General features: G+C 56.1%; 2 protein-coding genes across 4 annotated transcripts; one reads left to right on the forward strand and one right to left on the reverse strand.

Annotated features, from left to right (window-relative positions):
- The first annotated feature begins 512 nt into the window (after nucleotides 1-512).
- Hook2 (hook microtubule tethering protein 2) lies at nucleotides 513-9,843 on the forward strand. 3 transcript variants are annotated; one of them, XM_026399669.2, is made up of 22 exons: nucleotides 513-645; nucleotides 1,169-1,254; nucleotides 1,332-1,404; nucleotides 2,197-2,247; nucleotides 2,335-2,467; nucleotides 2,583-2,650; nucleotides 2,984-3,046; nucleotides 3,785-3,865; nucleotides 3,947-4,107; nucleotides 4,200-4,340; nucleotides 5,037-5,238; nucleotides 5,486-5,596; nucleotides 5,705-5,792; nucleotides 6,147-6,216; nucleotides 6,999-7,136; nucleotides 7,215-7,302; nucleotides 7,487-7,521; nucleotides 8,604-8,686; nucleotides 8,760-8,863; nucleotides 9,096-9,206; nucleotides 9,274-9,345; nucleotides 9,429-9,843. In XM_026399669.2, exons 1-22 carry the CDS (start codon nucleotides 601-603, stop codon nucleotides 9,576-9,578), a joined length of 2,154 nt encoding a protein of 717 aa, XP_026255454.1. In that variant the 5' UTR covers nucleotides 513-600; the 3' UTR covers nucleotides 9,579-9,843. The 3 variants fall into 3 exon arrangements, with proteins under 3 accessions (XP_026255454.1, XP_026255456.1, XP_077651897.1); XM_026399671.2 differs by having other exon boundaries at nucleotides 8,763-8,863; XM_077795771.1 differs by lacking the exons at nucleotides 2,197-2,247; nucleotides 2,335-2,467 and having other exon boundaries at nucleotides 534-645; nucleotides 8,763-8,863.
- A 2,908-nt stretch (nucleotides 9,844-12,751) lies between these two features.
- Nucleotides 12,752-17,286, reverse strand: Best2 (bestrophin 2). Its single transcript, XM_026399795.2, has 9 exons — nucleotides 17,135-17,286; nucleotides 16,892-16,986; nucleotides 15,771-16,004; nucleotides 15,532-15,686; nucleotides 15,117-15,194; nucleotides 14,232-14,384; nucleotides 14,072-14,152; nucleotides 13,741-13,895; nucleotides 12,752-13,172 (listed from the first exon to the last, which is right to left on the reverse strand). Exons 1-9 carry the CDS (start codon nucleotides 17,284-17,286, stop codon nucleotides 12,752-12,754), a joined length of 1,524 nt encoding a protein of 507 aa, XP_026255580.1.
- Nucleotides 17,287-20,343: the final 3,057 nt, after the last annotated feature.

Below are 20,343 nucleotides of genomic sequence, written 5' to 3' on the forward strand. Positions count from 1 at the left end.
AAATGGAAAAAAAAAAAAAGAAAGAAAGAAAGAAAAGAAAGAAAGAAAAGAAAGAAAAGAAAGAAAAGAAAGAAAGAAAAGAAAGAAAGAAAGAAAGAAAGAAAGAAAGAAAGAAAGAAAGAAAGAAAGAAAGAAAGAAAGAAAGAAAGGGCTGGCGATGGCTAAGCACCGCTGGGTTCAATGCCTGGTGCCAAAAAAAAAAAAATTCTGTCAGCTGCAAGAAAAGAAGGAAACACATTTGTATAACAGGATGGGGCAGCTCCATCTCAGAAGGATGGAGAGGTCCTTTACAATCGCAAAAGTGGGGGAGTAGGGGAGGTGGCTATCTATCCACTCAATGCTCACTCCTGGGCCACACTGACCTCTAGCGGTAGAATAGGCATCAGAAAGCTGCCCGGATCCAATATGGCGGAAACGGAGGCAAGAGCTGGCGTCTGGAAGAGATCATGTGCTCGGGGCGGGGCCTATGCCAAGGGGGCGGGGCGGGGCGGCGCTCTAGGCAGAGCGGGAGGTCAGGGCTGCGGGCGCTCGCTGGTGGCGGACCCGGAGGCAGCTGTGGCGCCGGGGCTCTGTGGCCAGGGTGGATTTCGATCCGGAGCCATGAGCGTGGACAAGGCCGAGCTATGCGGGTCTCTGCTCACCTGGGTAGGTCGAGGGGCGGGGCTGGGGACAGGTGTGCGCCCGCTCCCCTAGCCCGGGATCCCTGGCCCTGCCTCGGTCCGCCTCTCGGTCTTGGGGCTGGAAGGAGGAAGGGGTCGCCGGCCTAGCAGGCCGTTGGACTCTAGTCTGAGCGCCCGTCCCTGTCACGTGGCAGGCCTGAGTGGAAAGAACAGGTGAGGCCCCGCCCCTCTGTGCCTGGTTCACGTGGGGTGAGGGGGTACAGGTGGGCTGGCCTGATCACGTGGTGCCTGTGAGAACCAGGTGACTCGTAGTACCGCCCTGACCTGGTCGCTTGGACTTTGTTAGGCAGAGGTAAAGTGAGGCCACGCCCCCTTCGGTCTCAGGTGTGCAGAAGCCACTCCCCTGCAGAGCTAGCTTGGTGTAGCAACAGGCCAGTGCCTGCTCAATCTTGTGAGATGTTTCTTGGCCAAAAACAGTCTGCTAAAGAGGAGTGGCTCGGTGGTCTCCGGCCCTGAATCCCCGCGTTGCCCTTTCATTTCCTCCTCAGTTGCAGACGTTCCAAGTTCCACCCCCCTGTGCCAGCCCCGAGGACCTGAGCAGCGGCCTTGCTGTAGCCCACGTGCTGAACCAGATGTGAGTGGGGCTGAGGGGGAGGATCCCAAAAGGGTTCCCCAGCCAGCTTATTCCACCTTCTCCCCTCCCCCCCCCAGAGACCCCTCCTGGTTCAACGAAACATGGCTCCAGGACATCTCAGAGGACCCAGGTCCCAACTGGAGGCTGAAGGTGACAGGTGGACTCATGACTAGGGGACAGAATGGTGAAGAGATGGTCAGGGAAATGCTAGTCAAACACACATCCTGGGTGGTGGACGGAAAGCCCTGTCCAGAAAGAGGGGCAGATGTCTGGTGATCAGCCAACTGTTTGCTCTTGAGTACCCATGTGTTGGGCATTCAGCAAGGAATAACAGATGAAAGCACAGCCCTGAGTCTAGTGATGTGGACAGACAACACATACACCAACATAAAAATTTACTTCCAAGAGCAATAGATTCAGGAAGACAATAAAAGTAGAGCTCTGGAGGCACTCAGGGGCTTTGCACTACTGTTACCTGTGCCTGCAACCCCAGGCTGAGGCACAAGGATGGCACATTCAAGGCCAGCCTCAGCAGCTTTGCAAAACTCTGAAGATGTGGGGATGGAGCTCAGTGATAGAGTGCCCCTGGCTGCTTCCCGTACAAAAACAAAAACCTCCCCTGGATGCATCACCTAGCATGAGAAAGGCTTCCATTCCCAAATGGAAGATGAGAGGTGGCTGGTGCAGTCATCCAGGTGAGAGATGACAGTGACAGGTGGTGAGAAGTGATTGGATTTTGGAAACACATGAACAAAGATGGGCAGGTGGACACAATGGGCAGATAAGCAGACGGTCACCTCTAAGGAAGAGGATATTTGTAAATGGGCCCAAACAGGATGAGATGAGCAGGGAATGAGTAGTGAAGTGGAGAAAAGAAAATGGGGACAGATTCAGGCTGGGGGGCTGTTGAGCCCCTGAACATAGCTTCTTGGCCCTCCCCAGGTCAGCAATCTGCAGAAGATCTTACAGAGCCTGGTGGAATACTCCCAGGATGTGAGTAACTATAAAGGGATTTAGGAGGTTTGGAGAAGGGGGAGGGCCTGTGAGTCCCCGATACTCCTCCTTCCCTCTTGCACTCAGGTTCTGGGACACCGTGTGTCAGAACAGCACCTCCCAGATGTGAGCCTCATTGGCGAGTTCTCCGACCCCACGGAGCTCGGGAAATTGCTTCAGTTGGTGCTGGGCTGTGCTATCAGTTGCGAGAAAAAGCAGGGTATGGGGAGGGTTAGAAGGGGAGCTAGGGGATCCCTGGGGGTATGGCTCTGAGGAAATGCTCTTGCCTCCTCACCTCACCCCTGGGTCTCAGTCACCCCCACCTTGATTCCCAGAGCACATCCAGAGAATCATGACGCTGGAGGAATCGGTTCAACATATAGTGATGGAGGCCATCCAGGAGGTGGGTGGGGTGGCCCATGTGATGACTGAGCAGTGTCAGGGGAGGGAGCGTTTCCAGGCCAGAGGCAACTGGACACAGGCACTGCCCTGGTAAGGCTCTGCCTGGAAGTCAGCTGGCCAGACATCTCTGTCTTATGTTTCTGCCAGCACCTACCAGCTCTAAATCACAATCTCGAAGGCTGAGTAGAGCTCGCTTCCCTCAGTGCCAGAGGCAGGAGGGCAGTCTCTGGCTGGGGTGACTGGGCAGAACTGGTTGTGGGGACAGGAGAATGGAGATGGTCTAAGGCCGTCTTCAGAGAGCCTCGCTCCTCACAGTGCTTTTCCCCATCTCCAGCTTATGACCAAAGACACCCAAGAGTCCCTGTCACAGGAGACATATGGCAACTTTGATACACAGGTGAGGGTGGGAAACCTTGATAAAGATCCAGACCCCTTTACTGGTTCTCAGGGCTGCCTAAGGTGGAGGGGCTTGTCCCTAAGTGTATAAACCACCCCCATTCATGGGGAGTCTAGGCTTTTCCTTTGGCAGGCCCCCAGGGCTCCAAAATCAACTTTCTCCTAGTCCCCTGGTCCACGAGAACTCTTATATCTCACAACTAAAACACTCAGGGTCATCCCAGGTGAACTGGGCTGCACGAAATAACCACACAGAGACAGAGAAATACCTTTTTCTTTGGGTCCTTTGATGGCTTGGCTCCTGCAACCTTAGGGGTCCACAGAAAGAGCAGGAGCGCGTGCTGAACCCTTTTATTGGGGAGGAGCCATTCAAATGAGGCAAGGGGTCAGGTTTCAGGGGGTTGAGTCTAGCTTTGTGAGGTCTGCTGTCAGCAGGTTGACCATGACATCTAGGAAGGCCACACCCATCTCATGAGCTGTGTGGGATCATGGCAGAGCAAGGGAGAAAACCCGCCCAAACAGTCCACCCTGTGTGCTCAATGCCCTCAGTTCACACACGCAGCCCATGGCTGGCTGGCCACAGCTCCACATTCTCATCACTCAAGGCTAAGGGGCGCTCAGTTCCTATGTGGCAGCTCCCAACACCTTGGCCCCCTTCTCTCTGCCTCTACCAGTCCCAGCCTTATCCCCCTTCTCCTGGGACCCCAAGTTCTTCACCCCCGATCTTTGCTGATATCAGTCCCGCAGGTACTATTTCCTGAGTGAGGACGCCGAGGAGGGGGATGAGCTCCGGCAGCACTGTCTGGACCTGGAGCGACAGGTGGGCTGAGCTGGGGGGGCCCAAGGGGGCAGGGTCGCCTGCGTGGCCCCTAAGCTCCAGCTTACCCTGGCTTGCCTGCAGTTGGTGCTCCTGTCAGAGGTGAAGCAGAGCCTGGTGCAGGAGAATGCCACCCTGCGGGAGCGGGTGGGCCGGTCACAAGCCGAGGTCACTCCGGGTGTTACTGCTAAGAAGCTGCTGCTGCTGCAGTCCCAGCTGGAACAGCTGCAGGAAGAGAACTTCAGGTGCAGCAGTGGGGGTCACGGCCAGGTGGGCCCTGGGAGTGGAGTACCAGGACGGCCCTCACATGCCCCTTCTCTTCCGCTGCCACCCCCAGGCTGGAGAGCAGCAGGGAGGATGAGCGCCTGCGCTGTGCAGAGCTGCAGCGGGAGGTTACTGAGCTCCAGCAGCGCAACCAGGCCCTGACCAGCCTGGCCCAAGAGGCACAGGCCCTGAAGGACGAGATGGATGAGCTGCGGTGAGTGGTGGGTCCCCAGGGCTGCTTACCACACACCTCCAGCGTTGCCACTTTTGTAACCCCAAATGCCCACTGTACCCCCAGAAAGCACCCCAAACTCCTCTCTCCCACCCTGAATTCCCCAGGCCCACTGTCCTGAACCCCACCACATCCACATGACCTCAGTGGACCTCCTGGATCCCCAGTGTCTGTTTGTCCCTCGTTATGCTTCCCAGCTCCTATGGCATTGTCAACAAACACGCCCCCAACGATGCTTTCTAGACCCCCTCAGGCGCCCCAGGACTCTACCACTGCAGCCCTTGTTGTCCTACTGTGCTTTCCATAACCCCAAAGGGCTCTCTCTGGCACTCCTGCAATGCTGAAGTACCCTGTAGACTGCTGCTGCACTCCTGAGAACCCCACAGTACTCTTGCCCCAGAACTCCCCATGACCCCCAAGTTGTCCTTGGGGTTTCCTCATTCCCTTCTAGGTCCCTATCACTTCCTGTCACCCCACCACCCTTCTGTGCCTCCACAGGATCACCCCTGAGGATCCCCTGATTATGACCCTGGCTAATCATTACCCTGGCAGATCCCTGATACCCACTTCCATGTCCCCTTCACCTGGGACCCATGTTCTGCAGGCTGACACCCCCGCCCCGAGGCCCCACATCCCTGCTGATCCCCGACTGCTCCTCTCCCTGTCTCCTCCCCACAGTCAGTCCTCGGAGCGCGCTGGGCAGCTGGAGGCCACGCTGAACAGCTGTCGGCAGCGCCTGGGTGAGCTGAGGGAGCTGCGGAGGCAGGTGCGGCAGCTGGAGGAGTGCAACGCGGGCCACGCGGAACGCACGAGGCAGCTGGAAGACGAGCTGCGCCGGGCTGGCTCCCTGCGCGCACAGCTCGAGGCCCAGCGGCGGCAGGTGAGGGCTGGGGGAGCTGGGCGTGCAGAGCTTGGGACCCTCAGCCAGCGGCCAGCGCGTCTCCAAGGCCCCCGCCCCGCCCCCATGCGCATAGTCTTAATGTGGACCAGATCCCCTGTCTGGGTTTATAAGCTTAAGCTCCAACCCTTCCAGGTTCTTGGCTGGGTCCCTCTGGCCCCGCCCCTTCACCTGGCATTCAGTCGCTGCCCTCCTTTCACCGCAGCAGGCAGCTCTCCTTTCTGTTCAGGTGCAGGAACTTCAGAGCCAGCGGCAGGAGGAGGCCATGAAGGCTGAGAAATGGCTATTTGAGTGCCGAAACCTGGAGGAAAAGTATGAGTCGGTGACAAAGGAGAAGGAGGTGAGGCTGAGGTCCCAGGTCCAAGTTCCTCCCTGCAAATCCCCAAATAGCCCACTTTCTAGGAGATAAAGCCTGCCTCATGTGGCGTCTTGCATCCTGTCCCTGCAGCGGCTGTTGGCAGAGAGGGACTCCCTGCGGGAGGCCAACGAGGAGCTACGCTGTGCCCAGCTGCAGCCCCGGGGTTTGACTCAGGCTGGTGAGCTGAAGACCCTTGGGGTTCTGGGGAGGGGTGTCCTGGGGTGAACTGAGCCGCCAAAGATGATCCTTGAAGCCCGTCTCGGTGGCCCACACCGTTAGAGAGGCTGAGACTGGAGGATTGCAAGTTCAAAGCCAGCCTCAGCAAAAGTGGGGTGCTAAGCAACTCAGTGAGACCCTGTCTCTAAATAAAATGCAAAATAGGGCTGGGGATATGGCTCAGTGGTCAAGTGCCCCTGAGTTCAATCCCTGGTACACCCCCCCCCCAAAAAAAAAGATGATACTTGAAAAGAGGCCCTTAGAGCCAGGGACTGCGGGTGCACAGAGACCTGAACACTTTTCTCCCATTCTCCAGACCCCTCATTGGATCCCACCCCACTGGGCCTGGAAAACTTAGCTGCGGAGATTCTGCCTGCAGAGCTCAGGTATCCTTGGTCACTCAGAACTCTGGTTCCCATCCCTAGGGCCAGGGTTCGCCCTCAGCCCCACCCCCTGCACTAGCCTTGGTTGCTTGGTCTGGGTTTCCAGTTCCTAGTAGGCCTCCAGATTCGGTTCTTACCTGGTCCAGGACTCTGGCCTTCTTCAAGATCTGTCCTCAGCACACAAATTAGGTCCCAAACTTCTACTTCTATTCCACATGCAAAATCCCACATCCTAGCCTTTCCTAGCCTTGCTGACTTTGATCTCTGTCCCCAGGGCCCAGTCTTCATTGGATTCTCTGCTAGAATCCTGTGCCTTGACTGGATTAACTCTTTCACAGCAGCTCTTCCCGTTCTTGCAGCCAGATCTAACCCTCTCCTGTAACCCCACCCCTGCCTGGTTCACCCTCTGGAGGAGTTTTTTATTTTTTTTTAATTTTTATTTTGGTTGTAGATGGACACATACCTTTATTTTCTTTATTTATTTTTATGTGGTGCTGAGGATTGAACCCAGTGTCTCACACATGCCGGGCAAGCTCTCTACCACTAAGCCACAACCCCAGCCCCTCTGGAGGAGTTTACAGCTGTGCAGCACTTAGGTCTCACTTAGCGCTCTGCTCACCCACGCTGGGTCTGCAATGCCTTGCAGGATCCTCAATGCTTTTAACTCAAGGCTCCATCCTGCTCCTGCCTCCACCTGCCAGTTCCCCTCCTGGGCTGACCCGCGGTCTGAGCAGGCCTGCGGGAAGACTGGTCCCCAACCCTGTTCACTCCTCCGGGGTCTGCAGGGAGACACTCCTGAGGCTTCAGCTGGAGAACAAGAGGCTGTGTCAGCAGGAGGCCGCCGACCGGGAGCGGCAGGAGGAGCTGCAGCGCCACCTGGAGGAGGCCAACCGCGCACGCCATGGGCTGGAGACACAGCACAGGTGAGGGCCAGGGGCAGGAGGGCCTCGCGCTCAGAGCAGGACTGAGCTGCACGGCACTGAGCGCCCCCCACCCTGCAGGCTGAACCAGCAGCAGCTGTCGGAGCTGCGGGCCCAGGTGGAGGACCTGCAGAAGGCCCTCCAGGAGCAGGGGGGCAAGACCGAGGACGTGAGTGCCCACTTCCTCCCTGCCTGGTCCTTCCTCATGCCTCCCAGTAATCCTCCTCTCTCTCTCTTTCTCCTGCTGTCCGACGCCTGGTGTAGGCTATTGTGAGTACCCCCTCCCTCAACTCGGGAAAGGGTCCACCCCTCTGGGACCTCAGGACTCACCTCTTGCTGCTTCTCTCCCCCAGCCCACCCTGCTGAAGAGGAAGCTGGAGGAACACCTGTGAGTGGTGGCAGGGGCTAAAGTTGGGGGGTGCACGCTGCGTCAGATGGGGAGTTGCTTGTGAGGGGAGCTTCCCTGACCAGATCCACGAGGCTCCGGTCAACTATGGTCTTATATACCCAGCAGAGGAGCATGGACTATTTTGGGGACATAGTGGGCAGCCGCAAAGGGGTTTTCAGCCAGGTCATGTGATAAAGTGATCATTGCTTTTTTTTTTTTTTTTTTTTCAATAAAAGAAGCAAATTTGGTGGGGTGAGGAAATGCTTCTGGGGATTGAACTCAGGGTCTCTTGAGTGCTGACATTCTATGGCTGAGCCGTGTCCCATCCCCTAGGAAAAAAGTGTGGGTTCCCCCCTTTTTTTGTTTTTTAAATTTTTTATTTTTTTAGTTGTTGATGGGCCTTTGTTTTACTCATTTATATGTGGTGCTGAGAACCGAACCCAGTGCCTCACACATGCAAGACAAGCACTCTGCCACTGAGCCACGACCCCAGCCCTTTTCCCCCAATTAAAAAAAAATGGTTTATCGCATTACCCTGTTGGGAAGAATCATATTAGAAGGACAGCAAATTAGCAGCAGCCCAGAAACAAGTGTTTCTTGTCGTCCATAATCTCTGTGCCCCCACCCGCCCACCCACCCGCTGGCACAGAATCTCTTTTAGAAAGGTCCCTGGCAGCTGGCTGAAAAATGGAACTGAAGGATTGAGACTAGAAAAGGTTGGGAAAGGATGATGGTGGCCAGAGCAGCTTGGGGACTGTAGGATGGGGAGAGAGGCCACCACTAAGGATGTGGAGGGTCACGGCCCTGATGGCTGAGGACATGGAGGGGCCAGGGCTTGCAGTTCCCAAACGTGGCGGGGACCAGGGAGGTCTTGGCCCCTTTGGCTGATGAGAAGAGCCGCGGGCACAGCTCACGGCTGGAGCGCTTGCCTGGCGTGTGTGAGGCGCTGGGTTCGAGCCTCAGCACACATATAAGTAAATAAATAAATGAAGGTATTGTGTCCATGTACAGCTGCAATAATAATAAGAAAGGAAAAGCAGGTAACCCAGAGGTGAGCCCCCGTCCCTCCCTCCCTCCCGCAGGCAGAAGCTGCGCGAGGCGGATCTGGAGCTGCAGCGGAAGAGAGAGTACCTGGAGGAGCTGGAGACACCCTCCGACAACAGCAGTAAGGGGGCTCCGCCGCGGGGCCGGGGGCGCCTGGAGCCCAGCGTGGAGCTGAGGGCTGCCTGTCCTCCCAGCAGCCCGTCGCATTGAAGAGCTGCAGGACAGCCTGCAGAAGAAGGACGCGGACTTGCGGGCCATGGAGGAGCGGTACCGCCGCTACGTGGACAAGGCCCGCACGGTGAGGTCGCCAGGAGCCCCTCTGTCCTCAGGCCTGGCCTCCCATTGCCTGTGCCTCCTACAGACTCACCCTCTGCCAGCCTCCGGGTCTTTGCCCGGCCTTCTGCCCTGGTCATAGCCCACCATGTCACAGCATGCTTTCCCTCTGCTGTGAACTGTCACATTTAATGTACTCCAATGTGTCAGAGGAGCCTGTGAAGCCAAGGTCACCTGATGATTCCCCCAACTTCTAGGTCATACAGACCCTGGAACCCAAGCAGCGGCCACCTGGGGAAGGAACCCCAGAACTCCACACCCTGAGGACACAGCTCCGGGAGCGGGATGTCCGTATCCGGCACCTGGAGGTTGGTGTCCTTGTTCCTTGGTGCAGCCCCTGGCACACCCAGACCCCTAACTCTTGCCTCCTTGCAGATGGATTTCGAGAAGAATCGAAGTCAGCGGGAACAGGAAGAGAAGCTGCTCATCAGTGCCTGGTATAACATGGTGAGTGTACCGACTCCGTGGCTAGAGAACTGGGGGCCCCTTGGAGTTACCTGAGCCCAGCTCGCCACCCCTCCTCCCTCTAGGGCATGGCCTTGCAGCAGCGAGCTGGGGAGGAGCGGGCGCCTGCCCATGCCCAGTCATTCCTGGCACAGCAGCGGCTGGCCACCAATGGTCGCCGTGGACCCCTGGGACGCCTGGCATCTCTGAACCTGCGCCCTACTGACAAGCACTGACAGACCTCAGCACCCACCCACCCACCCGCCTGCCTGGGGCTTCGCCCACCGTGGATGCCTCCAGCTAACCTGGCACCAGGCAGCAGGCCTCAGCCAGCTGCTTAGGAGCCTCAGGGTCATGACCACCGCCTTTTGCTCCCCAGATTGGGGGAGGGCGAGGGCAGGTGGCAGGTACAGGCCTGTGCTTTTCATCAATGTGATTCTTAGTCTTGATTCTCTCTCTGGAGTTAATGTGTGCTGCCTGAGGAGAGCCTGATTTTTTAGAAGAAGAATAAACACATTAAATCTGCTGTGGCTGGCCTCTGGGCATCATTGTAAGGGACAGAAGGTCAGCCAGTGACTCAGAATCATTGTGGGCTTTTTTCTGTAGTGGGGATGGAACCCAGGGCCTTGTACATGCTAGGTAAGCGCTCTTCCTCTGAGCTACATCCCCAGACCTTTTTTTTGTGTGTGTGTGTATGTGTTTTTGGTTCTGGGAATTTGACCCAATGACACTTTGCCACTGAGCTACATCCCTAGTCCTTTTTATTTTTTCAGGCAGGGTCTTGCTGATTTGCTGAGGGTGTCACTAAATTGGTGAGGCCGGCCTCAAATTTCCTGCCTCAATCTCTGGAGACACTGGGATTATAGGCATGGATCATGGTGCCTGGCCATACTCAGGCCTTTTTTTTTTTTTTTCCCTTTTTAAATATTTATTTTTTAGTTGCAGTTGGACATAATACCTTTATTTCACTTATTTATTTTTATATGGAGCTGAGGCTCGCACCCAGGGTCTCAAATGTGTGAGGTGAGCGCTCTACTACTGAGCCACAACCCCAGCCCCCACACTCAGACCTTTTAATTTTTCATTTTGAGATGAATTCTAAGTTGCCCAGGCTGGTGTCACATTTGCCATCTTCCTACCTCAGTCTGCCAATTGGTAGGATCACAGTCTTGCATTTACTGAAGTGAGAATGACCAATCAGTGAGAAGTGTGTGTGTGTGGATTTTGAAGAAGCTTCAGACAAAAATACCTGCTCTCGGTGGTGCACACCTGTAATCCCAGCTGCTCCAGAGGCTGAGGCAGGAGGATTGTGAGTTGAAAGCCAGCCTCAACACTTAGGGAGGCTCTAAGCAACTCAGTGAGACCCCGTCTCTAAAGAAAATACAAAATAGGACTGGGATGTGGCTCAGTGGTCAGGTGCCCCTGAGTTCAATCCCTGGTAACCCCCGCCCCCCCAAAAAAAAGTCCACTCTCAATGGATGGAATGTTCCCAGTGAAGGGAGATAGATAACAAACAGGTAAGATCAAAGTTGGATGTAAGAAGAGCTACACAGAACCAGGCACAGTGGCAGACACCTGTAGTCCCAGCTATTTTGGAGGCTATGGCAGGAATATCACAAATTAGAAGTCTGCCTGGGCAATTTAGCAAGTCCTGACTAAAATTTAAAAATAAAAAGGGTTGGGACCGGGCACAGTGGTGCACACTGGTAATCCCAGCCACCCTAGGGGTTGAGGCAGGAAGATCACAAGTTCAAAGCCAGACTCAAAAATTTAGTGAGGCCCTAAGCAAAGCAGACAAGAATGACAGGAGTGTGAGAAATGGACTTGGGAGATGGCATGTGTTTTTTGTTGTTGTTTTTTGGTGGTACTAAGATTGAACCCTGGGGTGCTCTACCAATGAGACACATCCCCAGTCCTCTTTTTATTATATATAATTTTTTTAAGTTTTTTTTTTTTTTTTTTTTTTTTAATTCTTGAGACAGGGTCTCACTAAATTGCTGAGGGCCTTGCTAAGTTGCTGAGGCTGGCTTCCTGAGTCAATGGGATGACAGGTGTGCACCATCACACCCAGCTGAGATGGCAATTTTGAATAAGAGGGTAGGATCAGAGGCTTCTCTAAGGAAGTAAGGTTATTGAAGTAGAAACCCGAGGGAGGGGTCATGTGGGTATCTGGGGGAGATTATCCAGGCAGAGAGAAACGGAAACGTATGTCCAAAGGTCTTGAGTTGAACCCTTGCTTGGGTTGGAGGGACAGTGAGAAGGCTGGTGTGGCTGGAATGGAAGGATTGAGCAGGAAGATGGGAGTGGATGAGGGAAGGGAGAGTGCTCGGGGCCTGTGGGCTCCAGGGGATCCATCAGCTCTTGTTCCTAGTGAGCTGGGAGCCATGGAGGATTCTAAGCAAAGGAAGGATGTGGCCCTTTGGCGGCTCTGGTGGGAGAAACAAACCGGGAGGCCAGGTCTAGAGTCGCAAAACCAGGCCAGAGGTCGCTAATCCAGGTGAGTATGTGGATGACCCTGAGACTCTGGCCAGGATGGGGACCCTGGGGGAGTGAGAAATGCTTGGCTTCTGGACATAGTAAAGGTACAGTTGATGAAGTTTGCTGCTGGGTTGATGTAGATAGAGGCAAATGAGAGAATAGAGGGTCCTGAATGACTTTAGGTTCTGGCCTTATCACTTGGAAAGACAAAGTTGACACACAGGAGGTGAGACAGGTTGGGGAGCTTTGGATCATGTTACCTTCAAAGCGTGAGATCTTCACATGCAGAAGTCAAGGAGGCAGCTGGTTCTCTGAGTCTAAAGTCAGGGACATGATCCTGGCTAGACTTCTAAACTCAGGAGGGACTGGCAAATGATATAAGTGAAAAACAGGAACCAGGTGCAGTTGTGTACACCTTACTTCCAGGATTGTGAGTTCAATGCCAGTCTTGGCACTATCTCAGTGGTGAAGCACCCCTGAAGTACTGCAAAAAGCAAACAACCTGGAAGAATGCTCTAGTAATGTCTAGTAAGAGAAGTCACATGAACAATTTGAATACAAAAAAAAAAAAAAAACACAGTTTATTAAGCACCTACTATGCCCCAAATGCTTTAAAAGCATCATTTCATTTTCGGGACAACTCCATGAAGTAGGCACTCACAGTTTCATGGAAAGGAAAGAACCCAGGCAGGACGCTGATGGAGGCCACTGGGCAGTAGGGTTGGGAAGTAGAGCTGGGGTGGGGAGCATGTCTGTTCAAAAGCTGGGAAAATCCCTGGCCACTAGCACAGTGCCAGACCCCCGTGTGGAGCACCTGGCCACCTAGTGAAAAGTGGGGTGGCCTACTTTCTATAGGCGCCCGAGGCTTATGCAGACCTGGACTGCTGCTTCATGCTTGTTCCCTGTCATTAGGGGTCCTAGCCCCGGCGTCTCAGGCCAGATTCTCTTCCTCTTCACCGATAGGGCTGGGCAGCCAGGGCGGGGCCGGTCCCCGGGGTCCAGGGATGGGCACGGTGGTGAAAGGCTCTGCAGCAGGACCAGGAATGGGGGCAAGTGGCTCAGGACACACGGGGGGCTCGGGCTCTGGTTCCCGCAAGCCGGTGTCGAGTAGCGGATCCCCGCAGCTGCACTCCGTGGCTGAGCCATCGGGGACGCCGGTGCATGCACAGCTGGCGACAGTGGACGCTTCGGACACGCAGCTGTTCTTGCGGCGCAGCAGGGACAGGCGCCGGCCCAGCAAGCCTCCTCCGGCGCCCGCCGGCAGGAGGCGCTGCAGGAAGTCTCCCTGTGCCTCCCCCAGCGGGCCGTCCGCGCCGTCCAGCCTCTGGAACTGCATGTCCTCCTTGGCCAACCTGGGGACCGACAGTGGGTGGGCGCTGCAGCCTCGCCCCTCCCTTTCTTCCTTTTCCCCCTTGCTGGGATTGAATCCAGGGTCTCCCGCAGGCTAGGCGAGACCACACCCCCAGCCCTCACCCTCTATCTGATTGATGAGATAGAGACCCAAGGAACTCCCTGGCTCCACCCACTCCTTTGTGTCACTTATCCTCAAAGACTTTCGGCCCCTTACTCCAGAGCCTGGCCTGATCCTCTGGCTCTGCTCACAGATATCAAAGCCTCATCCATGGCTCTGTCCTATCTTGGGTACCACCTCTGGTACAGACCTCAGCCCTTAGATCAGCCCCAATCAGTGTCCCAGTCCTAGACCTTGACCCCTCCCCATCCCCAACTCAACCTCTGTCCTCATTACAGTTGATCTTAGCTCCAAATTTCCAGACTTCAGTCCTTGGCCCTGTCCTTGGCCCCTATAGACCCTTCAACCATCCACAGAGCCATAAGCTCCACCTAGTGTCCCCCCAGGGACCCAGTCCCCAGTGGTCTTGTCCCTGATGGTCCAGTCCACCCAGTCCAGTCCTGGCTCACGTGATGTCAAAGGTGGAGCCCTGGAAGGAGGGCTGCTGCAGCAAGAAGGCGGTGGCCGCCGTGTAGGGGGCGCGAGCCTCTGTGGCGTCCCAGTACAGGTCCTTCTCCAGCACAGCCAGGTCATCATACATTTCATCTACAGCCAGCATGGATACCTGAGGGTGAGATACAGAGGTGGGGCTGGGGTGGAGCCCTCAGGACCAGCGGGACCATGGTGAGCAGAGAACCAAGGGTGGTCAGGGAGAGGCCCCAGCAAGTCTTGGTGGGGGAGGGGCCAGGGCCAGGGCGGCTGGGAGAGCTGGTTGTGGATGATGGCCCTGTGCAGCCTCACCTGGAAGTTGCGGTCAATCAGAAAGTTGGTCTCAAAGTCATCGTCATCTTCTCCAAAGGGGTTAATGAGCTGCTCCGCTACCTGAGTTGGGAGGAAGGAGGTAGGTGGAACCTTGAGGACCTTGTCCCCACCTTCAGGCCAGCACCAGGGCCCCACTCACCTTGAGCCAGCCCACGTAGAAGAAGAACTGCAGTAAGGTGAAGATGGGAAAGCACAGGTCCAGGCTGTGGTCTTTGTAGCCCTGCACAGGGTCCAGGAACTGGCGGCCAATGAGGCAAGCCAGGAAGTAGCTGTAGACTGCAATGGTCACCACCTGTGGGTGCGTGGGTGGGGGGAATGCCCCAGGTCAGTGTTTCCCCCATCTCAGGGAGTTATTGAGAGACCAGGCTAAACTGGTCATGATGGTGCAACTCCAGAGATAGGGACAAGGATGGAAAGTTGGAGGCCAGCTACAGCAGCTTAGCAAGGCCCTAAGGAAGTTAGTGAGACCCTGTCTCAAAAAAATTAGGTTGGATGCGGCAGCGCAAGCCTGTAATTCCAGTAGCTTTGGAGCCTGAGACAGGAGTATCACAAGTTCAAAGGCAGTCTCAGCAAAAGTGAGGTGCTAAGTAACTCAGTGAGATCCCTTCTCTAAATAAAATACAAAATAGGGCTGGGGATGTGGCTCAGTGGTTAAGTGCCCCTGAGTTCAATCCCTGATACCCCCCTCCCCCCAAAAATAAAAAGAGCTGGAGGGCTAGGGTTGTGGCAGAGCGCTTGCCTAACTCCTGTGAGGCACTGAGTTCGACCCTTAGCACCACGTACAAAAATAAGCAAATAAAGTCATGCTGTCATTTACAACTACAAAAAGGTGGGGGGCTGGGAATGTGGCTCAGTAGTAAAGTGCCCCTGTATTCAACCCTCCCCCGGCAAAAAAAAAAAAAAAGACTAATCAAAGATCACGTCCCTTGTGATGGAGTTTTAGCTGGCCCTTACTCTCCCCCAAGACTAACACATCAGGGCCTCTGACACCAAGTATAAAGGGAGGGAGGCAGAGTGGGGTTACCTGGGTGTACACCAGAGGTATGCTAATCCAGTCATAGTGAAAGAGCATCCCACACTTGCCCCGAAAGACATTCAGCTCCTGGGGGTGGAGACCGTCATGAAGGAGTCAGAATTGTGGGCTCATAAGTTTGGGTCCCTGAGAGGGAGGCCGGGGGTCCTCTCCTAGGAAGTGGGAGTGTGTTTCTGAGAGCTCCAGGGAGAATATTTGGTGATGAGTGTACAACTGGGGTGCACCTGGGACTGCCCTCGAAGGTGCTGGTATTTGCCCCATGGAAATAAGGCGCACCTGGTGGGGCCTGACAGGTGAGGCTCTTTGGAATCTGCCTTTGCGGGAGGTGCGTGGCAGGCCGCGGTGGACGCGGCACAGGGCACACCCTCCCTGCTGGGCTATATTAATGACTTCCTAGTAGGCCCACCTCGAGCAGCAGCTTAAGGGCGCTGTTGTCGCGGATGCGGCCCTCTCGCCGGGCCTGTGCCGCCAAGTTGGAGAACCACACGCAGGGCACCCAGTACTTGTTGTAGGATGAGTTCAGGTTCTCAAACTTCTTGCGCTCTTCGCGGGTCATAAATCCTGGGTGGCGAGGTCCGGGGTTACTGGTCCCGCCCTCCGTCCTGGCCCCGCCCCCTCCCCCCTAGTTTAAGGCCCGAGACTCACCCGCTTCCACCACGTGGTCTATGGTGGGGAAGCGCTTGAAGACAGCGGTGCTGACCGAGCGCAGGATAAGCACCGCGGAGAGACCTGCGTAGCGCATAAGTGTGCGACGGTAGAGGCGGCCTCGGTCGTCGCGCCCGTGCACTGTGCCCGCCACCACGCACATGAGCGCGTCGGGTAGCGGCATGCAAAGGTACTGGTTCCACCAGCGGTGCACCACTAGCGTCACGTAGAAACCTGGGGGCGAGCGGGGAATGGAGGCTCAGCAACCACACCAGGAGTTTAGGAAGAGAAGGGTTTGCATTAGGAACGCCTGCCCGGCTGGTCACCCTGAACATGTGGGGCCATTTGGGCTGAGAACCGGAGGATCCAGCCCTGAGGTCAGAGAGGTTAGAGCAAGTTGGATCACCCTGGCTACTTGGGTGTCACCTGGGATTGGGGATTGGGATCCCAGTATGGGGGTGGGGACCAAGCGCCCATGGTATTGTTATACTAGTCACAGGAAGCCACTGAGGTGGGGCCATGGGAACTTGAAACACCGAGGGGGGAAGTTGGGTTTTGGAGATATAGTGTACATCCTGGACACCTGGGCAGGCTTGTCACAATGGCCACAGGAGCCCCTGAGCCAGAGCTAGTGAAAGAGTTTGGCACTAGGTCTACATCAGGGAACTCTGAGCAGGATGGGTACCCCACCCATGTAGGGAGAGGGAGGCTGGGTCACATGAGGTCTCTGGGGGTTAGGGGCCAAGACTTTCAGAAATGCACTCCCCACGGACTTGAGAGAATGGAGTCATCTAGGGGCCCTGGGGTTCAAGATGTTTGTGGGGAGCACTAGCAATCTCATGCAGAACAGGGGAGAGTCCTTAGGTGGCCCACAATAAGCCTATGGGTAAGACGGAGCTCCCATGGCAGCATCTCAGGGGATAATGACCAGGTGACAGCCAAGGTTTCAGGTTGTGAGGCCACTCCCGCATTCTTCATGGTGTAAAACCAGGAGTGGGGACCCGTGGAGGTTGGATTTGAAGGGGGAGCCTCAGGGGCAGGACTAGGGTTCTCCAAAGAGTAAGAATGGGAATGGGTTTCTTAGGGACATAGGAAAGGGGCATTCAGGGGCGCGAGCGCACCGAGCACGAAGGAGACTGGAATGAGGCTGGCATACTGGTCGCAGTAAATGACAAGCTTCTCAAAGTAGCGCTTCTGCTCTTCAGCCAGCACAAAGCTGCAGGGTAGGGGGTACGGGTCACCGGTGAGTCGCCTTCCCAGTGGCTTATCTCTTGCCACGCCTCTTTCCCTCCCCTAAACACCCTATCCAGGCCAGTGGGCTGCACCTGCCGGACCTCCGCCCCCCCCCACCCCCGCCACCTCACCGGTAGGCGGCGCTCAAGGCCATGTAGAGTCCGAGGAAACACAGCAGTTCACGCCACAGGAGTTTGTAGATGCTCCCACGCCACAGCAGCAGCAGTTGCGAGAAGCCACCGAAGCGGGCGTTCGCCACTCGGGCTGTGTAGGTGACAGTCATACCGGCGCCCGTCCCTTTGTGTCAAAGAAGAAGGGGCTCTACTGGATGTGATCCTGTGGTCCGAGTAAGAGGAAGGAGCCAGGTTGGGGGCTTCAAGCCAGGGCAGAGAGGTGCCAGCACAGAAAGCCGCACAGTCCCCACCCCACACTGGCTGTCTGCCCCAGGACCCCTCCACCCGCTGGGTTCTGGCCGTTCCCCGGTGCCCTGCTCCCAGCGCTGCTTCATCCTCCCTGACCCCAAGCCCTTCCCTGGACTCCTGGTCCCTGCTTCTTGAGCCGACTTCCCCCAGCCCTCCCCGCCCAGGTCCTAGACCTTAGTCCACACAGCTCCTGGACACCCTCCACCCAGGCCCTCACTTCACTGAACCCCTCTACAGCCTTGCCTCTGCCCTGAGTCCCCAGCGCCTCCTGTTTCTAAGTTCTTGGGGCTTGGACACTCCCTTTCCCTCCCTAGTCCCCCACTCTGGCTCCCTCTCTCCACTCCCCAGCTCTGGGGGGGGGGGGCATTCTCCCCCTGCACTTCCTCTGAAGCCCTCTGAATCCTCCTCCCTAAGACTTCAAGGTCCCCATATTCTGTCAGTCAGCCCCCAGCCTCACAGTGACCCCTCTCCAGCCACACTGCCAGCCATGTCCATTTCCCCTTGGGTGGCCCTGGCTGTGCCCCTCCCCCTTTTCCTCCAGGAGCCACCTTAATCTCTCCTCCTCTATTACCTGCAGCTTTTTAAGCCTTCCACTCCCCACCCCTAGGTAACCTGGCCCAAAGCACACCTGTCCCCAAGGCCCCTTATTCCCCCAGGCCTGGGCCCTTCTCACCTGTGCTGAGGGTGACTGGTGCAGGGACACTCAGGGACAGAGACTGAATGGGCGGGTGGCTTCAGTGTTGGGTGGGGCTAGACCCTGGGAGGGAGGGGGCTGGGGAGTGGGCGTGGGCAGCCCCTCCCTAACCCATCCCCCTGGGGTGAGCTACAGTCTCCGAACTTTGTTTGGAGAAGTCTGCCAGTTTGTTTCCTAGGGCCAGTGGAGAAATCTGTACGGTCCTTCCTTGCTCCTCCCTGTCCTGCTCCCAGGCAAGTCCAAGGCATCTGGAAGCTGGAGCTGGGGGAGGGGGCCGCAAATGTCTCCATCCCAGACACATGCACACTGCTGAATGAGGCTGGTTCACATCAGATACCTCCAATAACACTGTCACAAAGATATACATAGAAGCACACATTCAGCTTCCCTTAACAGCCTCACACAACCACCGGACATATCCTGGAGGGCAGTGTGGCAGCATATACTGCCATAAAGCCTTCTAGAGTCACACATGGCACACCTAGCTCTCTCCAGGCAGATGGATCCTGGACACACCAGGCTCTGAGCTCACAGACACACAAGGTGCTCTCAGCAGCTTCAGAGGACCGGCAGAGAAGGGATTCAGGGGGCTGCATGGCCTCATGATGGCACAATGTATAGACAGGCAAGTACACAGAACCAGACAGGGGCAGACCTCGCCCCTCCGGGCCGCTTTCACACCGCAGCCATACACAGGCTGTGGCTGCAGAGGTCTTCATCCCCATCTCCCCTGGACAAAGATCACACACCGAATGTGGGGACACCTCCCTTCAATACAGTGGCACATAGACCTGGGCCAGAGGGGTGCCCCTCAGGTCCCTGAGATTTGCCAGTGTGGCTGAGATATAATCACACAACAGCAAATTTGTGGAAGAGCAGTTCCACTGATTATAAGCCCCCAGGAACCACTCGCCTGGATTTGTACATTAATGTATTAAGGCAAGCTCCTCCCCAGTGCTTCCTGGCTGTGGTGTGTGCACACATACCCATACACACTCGGGTCTCAGACACTCAACATTGGCATGAACACACAAACTTGGGTACATAGACCCTTGTTCCCCATATTTGGCAAGGATTTGGGACAGATGTTCCCTCTTTACAGACACCTACAAAGGGGGCATTCCCAGTCTGGCACAAACTGCACCCCTCACTCCATCCCCCGACCTGGAGAACATTTGCATGCAGACCAGTGAGGGAGGGGCACAGGCTCGGGGAGTCCTGGCAGGGGGCAGACACTTGAGAGGGGGCGGAGGCAGGAAACCCTCAAGTCCACGGGTGCCTTAGGAGCTCGGATGGCTATGCACAGCACCACCCGGAGGCCCAGCCAGCCAGGACATGGTGTTCCCAGACTGGCAGATGTCTGCCCCGCCCGGGGTAATTAGGAGCCAACCGGCTTAGGCTCGCCACCCTCGGACCCGAATCTCCGCTGTCCAGCTGCCGGACAGCCTATAAACAGGAGCCAGGGGGCAGCTGGGGTGACTGGGGCGGCACCGCAGCTGCCAGACCTAGGGAGGGAACAGGGTCACCAGGACGTCCTTCCGCTAACTGCAGCTAGACCTTCCTTGCTCATCCCCTCTCCCCCAGCACATGTCCCCATCCACCCCTGACTGCAGGACCCCCGGGGGCGGGAAGCAGACTGCCTAGCAGGCTGCTGCTTCACCTGCTTGGTAATTGTAACACCAAAAACAAGCAGCTCTCCTTGGCAGGTCCCTGCCTGTGATGAGAAATGCCTGCATATTTCATCTCTGAATCCACACACTGGAGTATACGCAATAGCTGCTGCACCTGCCACTCCCACTTTCTAGGTAGGGAAACTGAGGCTCAAATGACGCAGCTCTTTCATGGAAGAGCTGGGATGGGAACCCAGGCAGTGTGACCAGAAGCTTGGGGTCTTTGCCACCACATGCACCCCCTTTTGTTTATGTACACCACCCCAACGTGTCCACACCTGCTTGCACACACCCTGTGAAGCTGAGTGGGGGACACGTCTAGGCTCGTGGCTGGGTTCCCTTACACACACACCCTGGCATGCCCAGACCCTGGGTGTGTATACCCTGAACACTGCTTCCTGACTCTGTACCCCTAGTCCCAGCTCCGGTTTGGATCTTGCAAACACTCAAGGTCATGCCCTGTCCTGAGCTTTCAAATGTGGACGACAGTGGCTGTGGTGGCACCAGCAGAAGAATGAAGAGCAGGGGCCAAGGGGGTCCTTTTGGGGTGCCTT

The sequence above is a fragment of the Urocitellus parryii genome, chromosome 3, assembly GCF_045843805.1.
Source record: "Urocitellus parryii isolate mUroPar1 chromosome 3, mUroPar1.hap1, whole genome shotgun sequence".
In the NCBI taxonomy this organism is placed as follows: Eukaryota; Metazoa; Chordata; class Mammalia; order Rodentia; family Sciuridae; genus Urocitellus; species Urocitellus parryii.